This window comes from Exophiala bonariae (assembly GCF_035927105.1).
Source record: "Exophiala bonariae strain CCFEE 5792 chromosome Unknown scaffold_35, whole genome shotgun sequence".
Taxonomy (NCBI): Eukaryota; Fungi; Ascomycota; class Eurotiomycetes; order Chaetothyriales; family Herpotrichiellaceae; genus Exophiala; species Exophiala bonariae.
Genome location: NW_027042510.1, coordinates 86,803 through 103,938, shown reverse-complemented (window position 1 = coordinate 103,938; position 17,136 = coordinate 86,803). Strand labels below are relative to the sequence as shown.

At 50.4% G+C, this 17,136-nt stretch overlaps 6 protein-coding genes across 6 annotated transcripts; 3 read left to right on the top strand and 3 right to left on the bottom strand.

Moving 5' to 3' along the window:
* Positions 1 to 68: 68 nt before the first annotated feature.
* On the top strand, positions 69 to 2,629 carry LTR84_009001 (uncharacterized protein; the record flags this gene model as incomplete). The annotated part of the gene is made up of 4 exons (XM_064852543.1): positions 69 to 1,351; positions 1,457 to 1,887; positions 1,934 to 2,151; positions 2,276 to 2,629. The coding sequence occupies 4 exons, from the start codon at positions 69 to 71 to the stop codon at positions 2,627 to 2,629; spliced, it is 2,286 nt and encodes a 761-aa protein (XP_064701250.1).
* A 324-nt stretch (positions 2,630 to 2,953) lies between these two features.
* Positions 2,954 to 4,329, bottom strand: LTR84_009000 (uncharacterized protein; the record flags this gene model as incomplete). Its single annotated transcript, XM_064852542.1, has 3 exons — positions 2,954 to 3,271; positions 3,344 to 4,097; positions 4,181 to 4,329. 3 exons carry the CDS (start codon positions 4,327 to 4,329, stop codon positions 2,954 to 2,956), a joined length of 1,221 nt encoding a protein of 406 aa, XP_064701249.1.
* A 710-nt stretch (positions 4,330 to 5,039) lies between these two features.
* Positions 5,040 to 6,102, top strand: LTR84_008999 (uncharacterized protein; the record flags this gene model as incomplete). The annotated part of the gene is made up of 3 exons (XM_064852541.1): positions 5,040 to 5,151; positions 5,241 to 5,726; positions 5,795 to 6,102. The coding sequence occupies 3 exons, from the start codon at positions 5,040 to 5,042 to the stop codon at positions 6,100 to 6,102; spliced, it is 906 nt and encodes a 301-aa protein (XP_064701248.1).
* Positions 6,103 to 6,682: 580 nt separating this feature from the next.
* On the bottom strand, positions 6,683 to 8,594 carry LTR84_008998 (uncharacterized protein; the record flags this gene model as incomplete). Its single annotated transcript, XM_064852540.1, has 4 exons — positions 6,683 to 6,849; positions 6,903 to 7,643; positions 7,703 to 8,453; positions 8,508 to 8,594. 4 exons carry the CDS (start codon positions 8,592 to 8,594, stop codon positions 6,683 to 6,685), a joined length of 1,746 nt encoding a protein of 581 aa, XP_064701247.1.
* A 2,107-nt stretch (positions 8,595 to 10,701) lies between these two features.
* On the top strand, positions 10,702 to 15,148 carry LTR84_008997 (uncharacterized protein; the record flags this gene model as incomplete). Its single annotated transcript, XM_064852539.1, has 5 exons — positions 10,702 to 10,842; positions 10,893 to 10,921; positions 10,998 to 11,043; positions 11,101 to 12,569; positions 12,628 to 15,148. 5 exons carry the CDS (start codon positions 10,702 to 10,704, stop codon positions 15,146 to 15,148), a joined length of 4,206 nt encoding a protein of 1,401 aa, XP_064701246.1.
* A 601-nt stretch (positions 15,149 to 15,749) lies between these two features.
* Positions 15,750 to 16,894, bottom strand: LTR84_008996 (uncharacterized protein; the record flags this gene model as incomplete). Its single annotated transcript, XM_064852538.1, has 2 exons — positions 15,750 to 16,727; positions 16,808 to 16,894. The coding sequence occupies 2 exons, from the start codon at positions 16,892 to 16,894 to the stop codon at positions 15,750 to 15,752; spliced, it is 1,065 nt and encodes a 354-aa protein (XP_064701245.1).
* Positions 16,895 to 17,136: the final 242 nt, after the last annotated feature.

Sequence of the window (17,136 nt, the reverse complement as noted above, 5' to 3'; positions counted from 1 at the left end):
GGGTGGGGATTTCTCGTCGCTACATAAGCTCTGTCGCTTCCGAGCATCCTCCATCAGGTCTACCAAGCATGGAGGCGCCACCTGTATTCCCTGACACAAATGGAAACTATACGTCAAGCCTGGCCGTTGATGACACTCAAACAGAGCCGCTAATCAAACGGCACCGAGCACATCAATCTTGCGAACAATGTCGCAAGCGTAAAACACGCTGTGAATATTCTGACCCTCGAGACAAGTCTTGCCGACGATGTGTGAGAGAACAGAAGCGCTGTGAGTTTAGCGCTATGAGGTACAAAAAGAGAGAACCTCAGTCTAGAACTGGCGGTAGGAGTTTCAATGCAGCAGTATCCTACTTGATTTTAAGAAACTCATATCTTCCAGATCGCAATGCGATGAGCCCCTCGACGCGAGACAATGGAGCAAATTCTCACTTATCCATCGCACGACCACCAGACGACTTGTTCGATCTCGGACAAGCGAATACGCAATTTGCTCTGATTTGTGAACCACAACAGGGCATGACTGATGTGGCGCCAGCACCTGTTCTAGGCCATATCAGTGGTGGTATAACAAACCCCGTGGAGTGTTTCCCTGGATTGGATGCGAAAAGTAGATTGATCTCTACCCAGCTCCGCAACCCAGCAGACACCTTGGACTTGCTCACTTTCGCGGCTACTGAGGACCGATTTATTGACAACGTGAGCCGCACGGACCTGCTAAGTAATGAAGCTACCCGCAACAGCCATCAACCGGAACACGGTGGGCGGTTGACCAGTGACGAAACCAGCAGAGCAGCCTGGAGGGACTTTCATTTGATCAAACGCGGCATCATATCCGAGGAGGAAACTCTCGAATATGTGCACTTTTTTTTCGAAAATCTGTGGCCGTTGAAACCTGTCGTGCCTGCTTTCTATGCAAACCCCTTGATGTACTGGAGGCTGGCCACAGAAGAACCCGTACTATTGACGACTATTATCGTTCTGGGCTCACGATATCTTGAACTCTCCGGCCATCACGGTGCCATCAGGTCCGAGCGGATCCATTGGCATGCGTGGCGGTCATTGAAAAGGAATTTACAGTCCGCGATCTGGGGCGCTACTTGCACAAGATCCTTGGGAACCATTGCCTCGATGTTGCTCTTGATTGACTGGCATCCAAAAGCAATCAATAATCCTAGTATGTTTGCAGATGAAGACGACATCATCGGACAAGGGCCGACACAGAATGACTCCGACATAAGCTCACCGGAAGCCCCTCTCAATCTTACAAGTAAGCAAAGGCATGGGATGATGTCCCTCTTGGAGAACCTGAGCGTGATGTCTTCTGCGTATAGGAGCAACAAGGTGTCTTGGTAAGCAAATTTCATGCAGAATGTGGAGCAGTTGTAGTCGTGGCAGCGCAAAAGGAACAAACCCCTTGCGACAGAAGCACCGGAAACGCTAACTTGGCTTGTTAGGATGTTGCTCTCAAATGCGATTGCTTTGGCCCAAGAAGGCTGCTGTTTTGACTCCGAAGCACAAGCTCAGGCGAGCTCTCTGACAGATTCCAAGACCGTAAGTGTTACTTGGGACCGGACGATCTGCGTCTTCATCTACCTGATGGACGAGCATCTGGCACTGAGACTTGGTCTCGAACCAATGCTCCCAGAAAAGTTTCGGAGACTGGTGAAGGACCGCTTCTCGAAAATGTTTGCCGTTGCACTGCCAAACACCGAACTATGGGAAAGCTATTTTGAACTCACGGATGAAATCAGCAAGGCGCGAGAGCTGCTACAAACCTCTAAGCATGCAGGCTCCAGACCCAATGGTCCTGAATTAGTGGTCGAACTGGAATACGTCAGAAGAAGACTCGAGCGTTGGAAACGTCAACACAGTTATGCTGCCAGTGGTAAGTCCTCAAGGGCGGCACGCGTTGGAGGCTGATGGTTCGGCAGACAAGAACTCCCCGCTCAACGCCTGCTTGACCATCGAGTACAACTACGCCTTGATGTATAGCCTATCGCCAGCCGCTTATGCTGCCGACGCAAATCCAGACCACCAGCAGGAATCATCGTCTGCCTCTTTCAGGCAAGATGCTGTTCAAGCTGCCCGCGACATGTTAAGCCTGGTGTCCAGTGTACTGGAGCCCTCGGGTGTTTTGAGAGTCCTTCCAGTAAGATGTTGGCTGTTTATAACGACGGCAGGGTTACACCTACTCAAGGTTTGCAACCTCATTGAATGCCTCCTTACCGTATATTTACCTTCAATTAACTAACATTCGACACACTTCTCCAAAGGAAACGGTGTCACAAAGCTCAAGCACCACGGAAGCCCATCAGGACGTCAAAACTCTACGCGCCACAGTCGAAGCCTTGCATCGAGGCTCACCGGATGACATACACACAGCCGTGCGCTTCTCTCGCTTCCTCGGTGTCTTGCTTGACGCCGTTCTCCGACCAACCACGGCTCACTCTCACGCCGCAGATGCAAAAGATGACTCCGATCAGCTGGCGCTTGGAGCCTCAGAACCTGCACTGTCTCCTTACCTGGGACCCGATTTTGGCCTCTCTGCTCTACCGGCCGATCTCGAGCAGTTTTGCGACTCTACGATGTGGTGGAACGAGACATTCCATTTCAAGAAGTTGTTGTGAACTACCCACATCCTCGGCCCCACAGTCTGCATAAATGATGTCCGGATTAAGCCATCATCCGAGATCCGGAAGAGGGGTTTAGTCTTCTGAATCCACAGAGTAGCAAGTACTCTATTTCGCGGCATTGCTGAGGGAATAACTATGCTCTTGTGTTGACCAAGAATGGATCAAATGCTCTCAGTGCTCAGCTTTCCACGATTAGCTACTGGGCTCGAAAAAGCGTCGAGATACTTGCGGAGCTGAATCCGCTCTATGGAAGCATTCATTGCACCATATTCACCGTGACTTCGAAAAGCACCCAAAAGCCCTCGGACTTTGTTCTATCTACAGATTTATCGTTGACGAGATTTTGTTTTCCGAGTCCACCATATTTATCAAGAAGTCCATGTCCATATTGTTGATACTTTTGAAGTAATGCTCTCTCTCCGTTACGACCTCGGGTTCTGTTCCCGACAGCCGGAGACGGTTCGCCGTAGCCATGGGACTGGTGTGTTCGATAAACGCCTCCCGGCGCTTTGCGGCGTAGGTGTCGAGCAAAGCGTCCGACTCACCCTCCAGCAGTATTCGTTTCAACAGGTGGCCGAGGAACGCGGCGTCCAAGATTCCTGTGGTCAGCCCGAGGCCACCGACAGGATTCGTAAGCTAAATCATAGAAGTCAGGACGATGTCGACAACAGTCTCATACCATCGTTTTTGAGGGGCCAAATCACTTACATGAGCGGCGTCTCCTGCCAGCACGACCCTCCCTTTCCTGAAGGTTGAGACACACCGCTGATGCATACTGTAAGGCGATATCTTGACGATCTTCACCTTGTCGATGTCACCAGGCAATATGGCCTCTATCCTCCGTCGCATTCGCTCCGTCCCTTCCGCCTCGTCCCAAGTATCCTCCGTTGCACCAGCGACGATCTTCTCTCCAGTCGCGACCCGCCAGTTGCACCCTTTGCCGGTTTTTGCGACAACGGCCCAGAGATTCGGGTCCACGACGTAACTGGCGGGACCCCAGTCTGATTGGTTCTCCAGGTCATACTCAATGTTTGCGGCAATGATGGTGAAATCCTTCCAAGTGAAACCCTCGAGGGGGATGTCGAGCATTTTCCTTACCGCGCTTTTTCCGCCGTCGGCCCCCACTACATACTGAGAGACGTGCGTTTGTTGTACTCTATCGGCTCCATGGGAAAGCATTATCTTTACTTGACCTGTGCCTTCTAGTTCTTCCATCCTGTCAAAGGCCGTATTCCAGCAGACGGTCACGCTGGCGCACTTTTCTAAGTGCTTCAGGATAATGTCTGCCAGCTCGTGCTGTCCTAGGTGTATAGCAAAGCTGTCGCCAGCGCCCAGATAAGCTAGAACGCCGCCACATTTTGGTTTTCTCCATGAAACACCGACGGTGTTTTTAAATCCAGCATTTACCACGTCATCGAGGATTCCACTTTTCTCGAACTCATTCAGAGTGATGGGGAAATATCTGCTTCAAAGTCAGTGGGCTTGTTGAGTTTTGGGCTGAAGCTAAATCACCACGGTACTATACAAAGGCAGGGCTTTACTTACGCAGCAGCTCTTGGTGTTTGTAGAACAAATGCTTCGCGCTCGAAAACGTGAGTCTCGATGCCTGCCTGGCCCAACAAGAGAGCAGTGTACAGCCCCACTGGGCCAGCACCGATGATAGAAACAGCACTTGAGGTTTCCATCTGGAACATTTCTCCAGATGTTGAAACGTATTTAATTACCGCTGGTAAAAAATCGCCAAATTCTTTTGTATCCTATAACACAAGCGTTTGGTCATACGTAGGCGCTGAGGCAGAAGCTTTGTAAGTACTGCTGCCGTTGAAACCTCATGGTCTCGCGGGATCGTTTTCGACGACAAAGAGACTGTGTACGTATCTGCGATGGAAACTCGATCTCAGCTCTGGGATTGGGTTCGGAGAATAGTCGTGTCCTACTCGCAAATCCGAATCTCTCAAAGCCAGGGTAGTGGGATGACTCGGCGATCCATGCGGCATTTGAGAGGGCATGCGCTTAGCAAGAAGTTCCTAGGGAAAGCGCACAATTACCGAATATCCGACTGGCGGGACGACGCTTGGATTTGGAAGAGCCATTTGACTTTTGCATTGCAAAACCTATTCCGTGGGAGGCGAACAAAGCACCGCCACGTCTCCAGTTCTAGTTTTACACTTCACACAGTCTAGTTAGTCTAAGACCGTGGAAGGTGAGGCCTCCACGTCTTTACCTCCCTACTGATGACCATGCACTTCGGAACATCAATTGATGCCGTAAAAGGGGTGTGTGCGCGTGTTGTTCACTAACCCGAGTCCATATCACACGTGCAATGCCTTAGATGAATTTTTCTGCCCACTTGAGATTTAAGCCGTCTGTGAGAAGAGGATTATCTGTTGTCCAACACAAAGCAATGTCCCTCCTAACGCTCGACCAATCTCAACTCGGTGGGATTCAGAACAAAGTCGTGGTTATAACGGGAGGCGGAGATGGCATAGGTCTTGCCACGGCACTTTCCTTCCTTGGTAGGTCCAAAACCCCTTGTTCATACGACGCTGTGAATGTAATTGCCAACGACACGCAAAAAACTGATTTCGAGGTTGCGTTCTGTTAGCCAGCGGTGCAAGGGTGGTTGTGGGCGACCTGAGGCTGGAATCAATCGCAGCTCAAGGCTCGAAATTCGGTGATAGCCTTCGCTATCTTCGATGTAACGTGGTCAATTACCAGGACCAGCTGGATCTGTTCCGGACTGCAAAGGACAATTTTGGACGGATAGATGTGGCCATCGCCAATGCCGGCACAGGGAAACTTCCTGATGACGTTGTATTGGTCGAAAACATCAATGAAGAGCCTCCGCTTCCAGAGGTCGATGTCAATCTGCGTGGTGCGTTGTTCACTGCCCGGATCGCCATGCACTACATGCGACAGAACGGTGGAGGCGACCTCATCATGACGAGTAGCGTAGGAGGATTCAAGGAGACTATTGGTCTGACGACATATGTTGCGAGCAAACACGGTGTGATTGGTATAATGCGAGGCCTGAGGTTGACGAGTATCAACGACAACATAAGGGTCAACGTTGTATGTCCATGGATGACATGTATGTTCTACCCAGCCTTGTGATGATACGTTCGAGCTATCTGAAGCAATGACTCACAGCTTGACTAGTCACCTCAATGACCAAAGGCATTGCTCCTGCATGGAAGGGGTCAGGCTTGCCGTATAACGTGGCGCAGGATGTTGCTAATGCCATGTTATATGCTGTGATGGCGAATGTGAAGTCGAGTCCCTCTGACACTGGCTCTCGGGGTCAATTTCATGGCAAGGTCATCTTCGTCGGCGGTGGCAAGTCGTACGAGATTGAGGATAGATTACAGACACTTGAACCTCATTGGCTTGGAGAAGCGAATAGCAGAATTCTAGAAAAGGGTCAGGCATTTCTACATAGTGGCAGCGCTCCCTGGAACGGGATTTGATCTATTTTGGCAAAGACGTGTGAACGTTTTGGACATTTGTCACAGCCAGTCCACATTTACATAGAGTAAGCACCTTGATCTGCGTACAGACCAGGAAAGCTGAGCTGTTGGACTCTGCTGCTCAAAAGGATGGTATAAGCACTCTACAGTTCTATCTACCGATTTCGGCGGTTCTTCTTTTTATGTATGATTGGCTCCGAGCCGATGTAAACCAGGACTAGTATTGTCCACTTTGTCGAGCTCTTCGCGATGCTCGAAGCTCTACGACGTTTGATCTATCCTCGTACCAGGAGATCTGTCACCCTTAATTCCATAGAAGGCTTGAGAGTCTAACGTGCGCAGTGTCATCCACATGACCTATCTCGGGTTGACATGCAAGCAGGTAAACAGATTCAGGTTCCGTGGGGCAATTGTCATCCTCTACACAAATAGACACATGCTGATACCTGAAGACCTGCGTGCCCGTTGTTGTCTCTTTTTCTCGCAGATCGGTCTCCAGGCACGCGAAACACTAAAAATTCCTGTGTCCCCATCACAGCTCCTTCCCATTGGGGGAGATGGGATAATGTCTTACACCATTCTAAGCGCGTCTATTTGATGACGTCTGGCTCTTCTCGTCGTGCTGAGGTAACTTACCCTCCAAGTGATGAGTCTCAACGCGTTTCTGAATCTCGACCAGCTCGGCCTCGACAGGAGCATCGATGTGTGGTTTGAACTCGGACTCAAATCCCTTGAGGAAGCAAGCAACTAGACATCGATTAGCACTCCACATTGGAGACGACAATATCGTCATAACTTACTTATTACGCCAGGGACACACAACGCGGCGGCAGTGATCCAGCAGTTCCGGAAGGCGATGTGGTACGCGGACATGAGACCTCCTCCTGCGGCCTGGATGATATCCGGGGTGGCGCCTGGAATTGCTGCTAGCGCCGCATCATCTCTCGCCATCAAAGCCAGTATCAAGCCTGGAAGGGAAGTAGCGGGAAGGCCCAAAGGGAGAGTTGCAGCCGCGATCTTGGCAGGTACTTGTTCTGTCATTGCACTGTTAAAGATCGCCGTATTGACCGCAAGCCCGATAACACCGCCAACAGGTCGAGAGACGATGTCAAGACCCGAGGCCAATGAAATCAAATGGCTTGGTGTACTCATTTGAGCGACCAGCATGAATGAGGGAATGACGCCAGCCAGCCCAATCCCCGCAAAGACCACATAACCCCAATAGTTTGCTGCAGGGGTTGAGGGCGTGGTAGTCGCCATAAGGACATTGAAAAGGACGATGAGTGCTAATCCGGCGATACCGAGAGCTTTGACTGATTTGAATATGGCCACAAATGCGCCGAAACCGACAGATGCCAAGGTACCAACAATGAAGATCATAGAGAAGGCCGCAGCACTGAGCAGAAGATTAGATCCGGTAAAGATGCTATATTGCATCGCGAAATAAGTGTTGGCCGTAAAGAATGACAATCCATCCACCCATACAGCGACCAGGGCAATGGGAAAATTGCGATTTTGGAATAAGTCATGATGGAATATACCTATTCATTATGTTAGAGGACTATGGATATGAGCATGAGCCAACAAGGAAAACTCTCACCATCCTTTTTGAAGCGCCATTCGTAAATCCCAAATGCGATAAGCATGACCACGCCAATGATGAAGGTGGCGATGATATGCACGTTAGACCATGGATAAGGATTCTGCGACCAAGAGAGTGCGACACTGAGTAGTGTCAATCCAGGAGCGAAAAGCGCATATCCAATCCAGTCGAGTTTGCGCAGCTTTTCAGGAAATGTGAGGCTCACTTGGAGCTCTCTTGGTGGGGGGTGATAGCAAAAGAGGCAGCCAAGGAAAGCAACGCCATAGAAGGCGACGACGATGTAGAAGTAATCTCGAAACCGATCGATTTCGCCGTCTTTAAGTAGGGCGCCGCCCGTTAAAAGGGCAAGTAAGCCTCCAATGCTGACAGATATGTTGGTGCTCATTATAGCCCAACCGCGATGCTTCCTTGGTAGGATTTCGGATGCCACCGCGTAGAGGACTGGCTGGGTGCCAACGTTCATGCCGACCAAGGTGAAACCAGCGATCACGTACCCGACATTTAGGGCTCTAGCAACCAGAATGGATCCAATGCATCCTAACAGTGTCAGAACGGTGAGGATCCATTTTCTCCCCCAGTAATCAGCAATCTGGCTGACAGGAAGAGCGATGGCGATGGTGAGAATGTTGATTGTCTGGGTGAACCACAATGTCTTGTCAGCCCCACCCACGACCCCAGCGATCGCTGAAGCCAAAAGCCCGGAGCCAACGATGGCCACGATCTGGGCAAAGGATACAAAATTGACGCACTGTCCAATGCTGTGAGCTTCACTGCTTGCCGTCTACCAGGAGAGTAGACTTACAGCGAGGACGATCCATGTCTTCATATGGACTTTGACACCCTCGCCACCGGAGGGCACGGCTGTAGCTTCAATCTCGGCGCCCTTCATTGTTTCAAGAATACCGTGCAATGAATGATACAGAAGATGTGAGGAGAGGTAGAGAGAACAGTCAGTTGGCAGAGTACCTGGAGGAAGATGTGATTGATATCAAGGATCATCTGCCAGAGAAGCTGCACACTAGTAGGATAATAAAAGTCAAGCTTGGGAGTAATCAGCCACGTAGGGTTTGGATGGAAATCCCCAAAGCGATTGCTTCGGCAGGAGCCTGCTCCACCAGGCTCTGCATTTAAGGCGTAGTGCCCACAAGTGAAGACGGAGACGCGGGGTCTGGGGAATCGGCAAACAGGCTTCATGGTTGCGGATTGTTCCTTGAGACTCTGTCAGGCTGGCTGAGGTTTGATAATCCGGGGGTCAATGGATGTAGATTCTCATCCATCCAGTCTCGAAACTCGGGATCTCAATCACCCAGTTCCGAAACCTGGGTCCTTGAGCAGACCAGCCACTTCTGGATACAAGTCGTGCCGTTTTTGTCGGCAATTCCAATGCCACTTTCCGTCCCGAAATCCCGACATTTGGTGGAGCGGCAAACGGGGTGCACAAGTCACAGTGGAAGTATTTCGAGGTGGAAACAATTGAGGTCAATTCAGTTATCGACTTGAATTTGAAAGCTAGACCATGTGTGCTGAGAACTTGCCTAGTCTAGATGTTGTTTCATTTCACGTCAGCCGTAGGTACAATAATACGACACGAGGGGTAGTAACCGTAAGCATTTGATATTGACAGTCGATTGTCTCTACTGCAAATTTGTGTCAAGTCTCATGCTACGGAGTCGCCAGTTTGACGATCGTATCATCTGAGTCTATGTCGGTGTTAATGATCTAGGTGACACCGGCGAACCACCACTCTGTGATCCTGCGGATGAGAATCAGCGTTCGGCGTGTCATTACCAATCTGGCCCGTGCTTGTGGCAATGCAGAATCTGAGAAAGCTTTCCACCGTCAAGGAGGTCGGGCGCCGAGTAATCCTTTGCCTAGATAGTGGCGGCATACCGTGTCTTTGTCTGGACGAAGGAGCCCTGTCCGGGCGCAGGTACCAGCGGGACCTCAATATCAGTTTCGACGGTGGTTTCACGAGCGGGGCCAATACGTGATGGCACGTTCTTGAAAAACGTAAGGCTGCAAGAGTTCGGTCGTAGTCCTCGTTTCATTTTCGAGACGATGCTTGTGTCCGCCATGGACTTGGTCAACCTCCGCATATACTCGTCTTACGTATCGAATGGCCTCGGTTTAAGCCCAAGATTAGTCCGTCGTGATCTGCCATCCGCCTCTGGCGATGAAAGGAGAAGGACAGTTCGAGATCGTGACGGTGGTGAGACGAGTGGTAGAGAGGGCTTCATTACCAAGCAGCCATGACGGAAGCACTCGAGGGTGATCGAGAGGGAGGAGAAGCTCAAAGGCAGAACCCAACGCCAAAGGACCCGAAGGGATGAGCAGGTCGGTGCGTTGGGGGTGAGGATGTGACGGAGGAGAGAGACGAGAGGGGGGTAGCGTCGCGTGTGAGGTCGTTTCCAACGCGGCACGGCTAGGTGATGCCCCAGTGAGGGCCCAAGCAGGGTTGACTCCAGCCTTGTGGCTGATTGTGGAGGGAAAGAACGACCGAGTTGCACTTCAAGTTGAACAAGGCTGCCACACCGCCAAGCCTGGTCTCAGTTCACGTCCTGTATCCGTACCTGCGTACCAACTACCATTAGGTATCCCCTTCCACTTCATCTCATGCTTTCAACAACATTACTTCCCCAAGACAAGGTTCATGTCCTCTTCATACCTAGCATCTGAGCTGTTCCAACATCAAAGAGTGTGAGCTTTGCACATCGTCCCACCCGGTGTCTACAGTGAGAACTAAGCCCAGCCAGCTCGTAATGACTTCTCCTTAGTTTCCAACCTAACAGTATCCATACATCGCTCTCTGGTTTTGGCGTTGGAATGTGCTTCTTCCCAATCTCTCGACTTCACTATCTGTCAATGACGTCTCCTTGCTTGTTTGTAACCTCATACTGACCTCCTCTCAATCCCACCTTCATGCTTCCTCAAATTGCCTTTCTTTGCTGCCGTAACGTGTGCGGCGCTTCGTTTCCTCATGACACTCGACAGACAACATGTCCTCCAGTTCTGATGAGCTTGATGCGTGGTCTGATGACGCCGTCGAAGATGACCCGGGAAGCGCCACCCCCATTTATTCCCGTGCCTACCAGCTTGAGATGTTTGAGCACAGCATGCGAAACAACATCATAGCAGTGGTAAGTATGGCCGCAGACTTTGTCCCATCGTAATGCTGATTGAATTTTAGATGGCTACAGGCAGCGGAAAGACTCAAGTGTAAGTCTCGACCTACCCCGCTACCAATAGTCTCTTAGGCGATGAAACATCGGGGCTGACTATTTTCAACCCTTAGAGCAAAACTACGGATACACGCAGAGCTCGAACGCACTTTTGGAAAAGTCAGTGCTGGTGGTTGTGATTTTGGCAAGTAAATCAACTGACCGGCGATAAATTAGCAAATTTGGTTTACTGCACCCAGTGTTGCTCTGGTAGACCAACAACATTTTGTTCTTTCACACCAATTACCCGAAGCCCAATTCAAGATGATCGTGGGTGCCAATAGCCCAGAACACTGGAAAAGCCGACAGATCTGGGACCAAGCACTTCTGAACGTTGATGTCGTTGTCTGCACCCCTCAAATACTCGTGGACGCACTCGACTCTGGCTTTGTCTCCCTCACAGACATCTCCCTTATTGTAGTTGATGAAGCACACCACTGTTTCAAAAACAACCCCTTGAATACCATGATGAGGAATCACTACCATACATTCTCAGGGCCCAAGTGCCTGCTACCTGCGATCCTTGGGCTTACCGCAAGCCCTGTCACGCGGAAAAGTGTCGAGGAATTGCGCAAGCTTGAGGAGAATCTTGCAGCAAAGTGTATGACTCCAACAAAGCAGATGGATGAGTATACAACATTTGTCAATGCCCCGAAGTTCCAAGTTGAAGCCTACGTGCAGAAACCATGCGATTTTCCGCCAATCCTTGCTGCTCTTGAGTCTGTCGTCGACTCTCTTAAGATTGACGACGACCCTTATTTCGACATGTTACGCTCACGAGAAGGGCTTGGCAGTCTGAATAAACTGGAGAAGATAATCAAAAAAGGCAAGACTCCAGCAATCGAAGAGGTGCAATCATTCCATAGGTCCGCAGTTGAGGTCCATAAGACTCTTGGGCCATGGGCAGCCAGAGAGTACATTACAGACTGCGTGAGAAAGGTCCAAACAGCATCATATGAGGCTCTTCAGTCAAGCAAAATCTCAGAAGAAAACACTTCGCAGTTCATATGCCGAGTTCTTGCGCCATTGTATGAAACAATATATCAGGCTTACCCAGGTATTGATGATGATAACGACGTCTCAGAGAAAGCAAGAGCCTTGGTCAAGCTTCTGGCTGCTGAGTATCACCCAATGGCACGAGCTATGATATTCACCAGAACAAGACCTTCAGCATGGGCTCTCACGAAAATTCTCCAAGCCCATCCTCTTACTCGACAATATCGCGCCTTTTCATTCGTGGGATGCTCAAATTCTTCGTATCGCAGTCTTTTCAATCTTGCAGAGCCTTTGGCCCAAAACCAGGGACTCGAAGAATTTCGATGCGGCGAACTCAATCTTTGCATCGCAACTTCGGTCATGGAGGAGGGTATTGATGTCCCTGCATTGAATTTGGTCATTTGCTTCGATGAACCTTCCAACCATCGAAGCTTTGTCCAGAGCAGAGGCAGAGCACGGCAGCAAGAATCCAAGTTCATAATGTTCAGAGATCTTGAAGATGAGGCCGTTTCGAAACTTAGCAGATGGAGAGTGCTAGAAGAGGAGATGAAAGTCGCTTTTGCGGAGGAGGAGAAGGAGGACGAACAGCGCCGAGTTGAAGAAAGTCGGGATGAAACTGGTGGGGAAGCGTTTCGTATCCCAGTTACTGGGTGAGTGGCGCTCTTATTTTGTCGTGAGTTAGTCCGGGGCACACTGATATGATTATAGTTCCACCCTGACTTATGAAAACTCCCAACAACGTCTGCAACGATTTTGTGGCAAGATTTCTCGACACACCGATCCTGCGATGGCCAATCCAGTGTATATCTTCAGCCGAGGCGTGAGTGATGGTGTACGTGCTACGGTCCACCTCCCAAGCACTCTAGATCCAGCCTTACGAGTCTTTCAGTCTAATTCAGCATGGAGAACCGAGCGAATGGCAAGAAGAGATGCAGCGTTTCAGGCGTACAAGTCTCTGTACAATGCAGGTCTGGTTACAGACTACCTCATTCCTCCAGACATCCCACGAGAGGATGCCCTCCAAGAAGAGGATCCAAGTATCGAGACACGAGATGGAGTCTATGCGGTTTCAGCACAGTATGACCCGTGGACATCAGTGATGGAAATGGTAAATACAGAAGAGCCCCTGTATTTTCATGAGCTTCAGACAGCCTCGCCTGGCAACGAGTACCCCATAATGGCATTACTTCTTCCAAGGAAGCTTGAGCGGTGCTCCTTCTCGCTATTCGAATCAGCGTCGCAACATATCAGTGTGGCCGTCAGCTCTGGCAGACCGTTTCCGCACAAATTTCGTCAAATAGCAAGACAGATCAGCTTTTATCTCCTAAGCACCATTCTCGGCAGACGAATGCGAGCAGTAGGTATGAACGATGTGCCACTGGTCATAATTCCAAATATCGCTCCGGAGAGGCTCCAAGATTGGTACGACCAATTTACCAGGAGCGCTCCATTTGTGGAGTATGTGTCAAACAGTGGCGGTCATCCAGAAGATCTCTTACTTAAGGTTGTTGGCACGAATATTCCCTACGTCCTCCAACAGCATGCAAATATTGGAGCTACGGACGCAGATGGTATGGATGTACAAGCCATACGACTCTCTAGGCGACTCGACTACTTGTCCCCACAAAACTCCAATGAACACCAGAAAGTTGCGGTCCCTGAGTCGTTCGTGCCGACTGATTGTCAGGCCCTAAGCCTTTCTGCAGAGCATGGCCGCTTCATGTTGCTCATACCTTCTATGAGTCACATGTTCGAAGTATTTCTCCGTTCGACGGAAGCATCTACTGGTCCGTTGTCAATACTGCAACTCCAAAGTTTAGATCTCCTCGCCGAAGCGCTGACCACACCCAACACGAACAAAAACAACTACCAACGCCTGGAATTTCTGGGAGACTCGCTCTTGAAGTATTACGCTTCTACACAAGTGTTTGTGGATCATCCCGACCGTCCTGAAGGCATTTTGACGGTATACTGTGGTCGTATTGTCGCGAATTCTCGCCTACAACGAGCTACTAGAGAATTAGGCTTGGATAGGTTCCTCACTCGAGTGAGATTCAATGGTGCGAACTGGACAGCAGGAGTACCTAAACAAGACGACTCGAAAGCTAAGGAGAAAACGCTATCTTCCAAAGTGCTTGCCGACGTGATAGAGGCGCTTATTGGAGCAGCGTACCTCGATGACACAGTGCAAGAACGCCGTGAAGTAAACGTAATTTCTGCACTAAAACTGTTCATTGACGAGATAGACTGGAAGACACCTGCAGAAAACTTTGCAAGATTGCCAGTGGCCAAGTCAAGCGGCGCTGTCGACAGAGAGAGATTGCAGCCCGTTGAGAGATTGACCGGCTATAATTTCAAGCAACCTCAGTTGCTCGCGGTGGCTCTCACTCACTCGAGCTACAATCCTTCGATTTCTTCATACGATCGACTTGAATTCCTCGGAGACGCAGTGCTTGATCATATTGTCAAGATCAAACTATACCACAACAAAGAATTGCTGGAACCGGATGAGATGACCTTACGACGTCATGCGCTCGTCAGCCACGCTACATTGGCGTTCTTCGCGCTACAGGCTTTTCACGTGTCGACAACAACTGACATCGATGTGGATCTTGCTACCAGAAAGCATACAAAGATGGAAGTCCACCGTAAAGTCTACCTGGCGGACTATATTCGGCAGGTTGACAGTCGGGATCTCAGCAAAGCTCGAACGAAAATGCTCTCCACGTGGGACGAGATCCACCACAGCATTACAGAAGCATTCGAGCATGGTCAGAGATTTCCGTGGGAGGAGTTGCTAAGACTAGACGCCCCAAAGTCATACTCGGACATCATTGAGTCAATTCTCGGTGCCGTATTCATTGATTCTGGGGCAGATCTTGAGGCTTGCGAGCAGGTGCTAGAGACGATCGGATACATGAAACTGGTCAACCGAATCACGAGTGCACGGACAGGAGACATCCACACAGTACATCCTGAACAAGAGTTGTTCATTTTGGCACCAAAGTACAAGACACAGGCTAAAAAGACGGCACGTTCCGGCTGGAAGTGCAGAGTGTTGATTGATGGCGAGCACATTGCCCATGCCGTTCGTGCGAGTTGCAAGGCCGAAGCCCAGTGCAAAGCTGCAAGACGCGCAGTGAAAGTCTTGATGTCGAACAAGAAGAGGAAGATAGAGGTTTTGGATACTCCAAAGCGGGTTGTCGATGGTTTGGATCCTCAGGAATGAAATCAACGCGGGTATTGGAATACATTTCGGCTTGTTTGCTTTTGTCTCATCGTTCGGTTTTCGATGAACACGATGTCACGAGTCACGAATCACGAATCACGAATCACGAAGTCATAAAGGACAATTTTTCTACGAGAAGAGAAATGGCGAAGAAACGAAATAGAAATGCTAGTTGAGCGGTATATGCTCAAAACCTCAAGGACATGAGTTCCTCACTACGGCGACCTATGTAGGTAGGTAGCTGTGCGCCACGAAGAAATTCTCATGATGTTCTCTGATTCTCTCATTCATAGTCTCGCATCTGACTAGACTTGCGAATTTCTGTGGTGCATGACTTCTACTGTCTTTTGACAGCCCATAAAGCGTGTAGACTCTGAAAATACCCCGTACAATAAACGCCTGGCTTTGCATCATGATAACATCCACCCCATTTCCATGCAATTGGAAGAGCATTTGAACTACTTCATCATGTGCGTCCGATTCAGTTCCCAGATACCTTTTGGCAAGAGGCACCCGGTCACATGAAGACTCCAGCGACAGAGAGCCATCATCAAACGGAGCCTCTTCGACCCATGTAGATTGGCATGTTGGAAAAAAACGCTCAGAAATCCATACCGACCAGGAACCCCTCAAAGATGCGCATGAACTTCGCGACAAAAGCCTCAAGGTGGAAGATGACCTTACTGCCGAGACGGATGCGATGCTCGTAGAAACTGGCCCAGCGCACGATCTCGGCCTTGAGGGACTCGTCGACCTCGGGCCGCGCGACCAGCTTCCAGCAGAGCGTCTTCAGCACCATCGTGGCGGGGATGCAGTGGGAGAGTAGGTCGTACAGCTTCGCGCGGGTCTGCAGGATCATCTCCGGGTTGCGCTGACGCACGATGTCGCCCGCGATCTGCTCGATGAGGACTTCCCAGTCCGGCGGCGGGATCGGCGTCTTCTCGCTGGGTTCCGGGTGCTGGGCGTACACGGCCTCGAACATGAGGAGCGCTTTGCGCAGATTGCGGCCCGATTCGCGCGCGATCCGCTCGTTCAGCGCCGGTATCACCTTCCAGTTCTCCTTTTTCGCGGCTTTGCTCAGGGCGTCGCTGATGTCTGCTTCGGAGGGTGCGGCCACGCGCATCAGCAGCGTCCGTGACCGGATTGGCGCGATGATCCCCGCTGTGCTGTTCGCCACCAAGATCAGGCGCACGTTGTTGCTATACTTCTCCATGGTGCGGCGGAGGGCGGCCTGCGCGTCGCGTGAGAGGCTGTCTGCTTCGTTGATCACGACCACTTTGAAGCGTTGCTTTGCTGTCAGGTCGACTTGCTGTGTCTGCGCGACTTCTTTCAGGAGGTCTTGGATCACCACGCGATCGTAGGTGCCGACGTCGCTGGGCGTGATTTCGAGGTGGTAGACGGATGACACGATGTTGAATTCGACTTTGCGGTTCGACGACGTGGTGAAGATCCGCGCATCGATCTTGATCTTCTCGGCTCCTCCGCCATACAGCGCTCGCAGTGTGGCGAGGATGCGTGTCTTTTTGCCTGCGCCCGAGGGCCCATAGAAGAGGAGATGTGGGAAATCTGGGGAGGATGCCTGGTTTTCAAATGTAGACTGTTAGCATTGTGGACATGGACGTACATAGAAGGCCTCTTCCGGGAATGGAACAGCCTTACAAGGGCAGAAAGTCGATCCGAAAGATCCTGATGATACGTGAGAGCATCTAGAGAGCGCGGACGCAACTTGTCGACTAGGAGTGCCATGGTGAATTGGCTATCGTGATGTCAAAAAAGATGGAGGATCGTTCAGTAGTGGGTGATTTTCACAATTGGTGGTGGTCTACAAATTATTGCACGACGCGTGTGGAAAGCGCGTAAAGTGGTGATGACGTAGTGTTCTGCACGTGTCTAGACTACCAACGACTTGACGTTCAGCTTTGGCAGGAATGTTGATCACATTAAGCAATGAACAGGTCTTAGAACTTCCCTTGAGGAAACGCAGATCT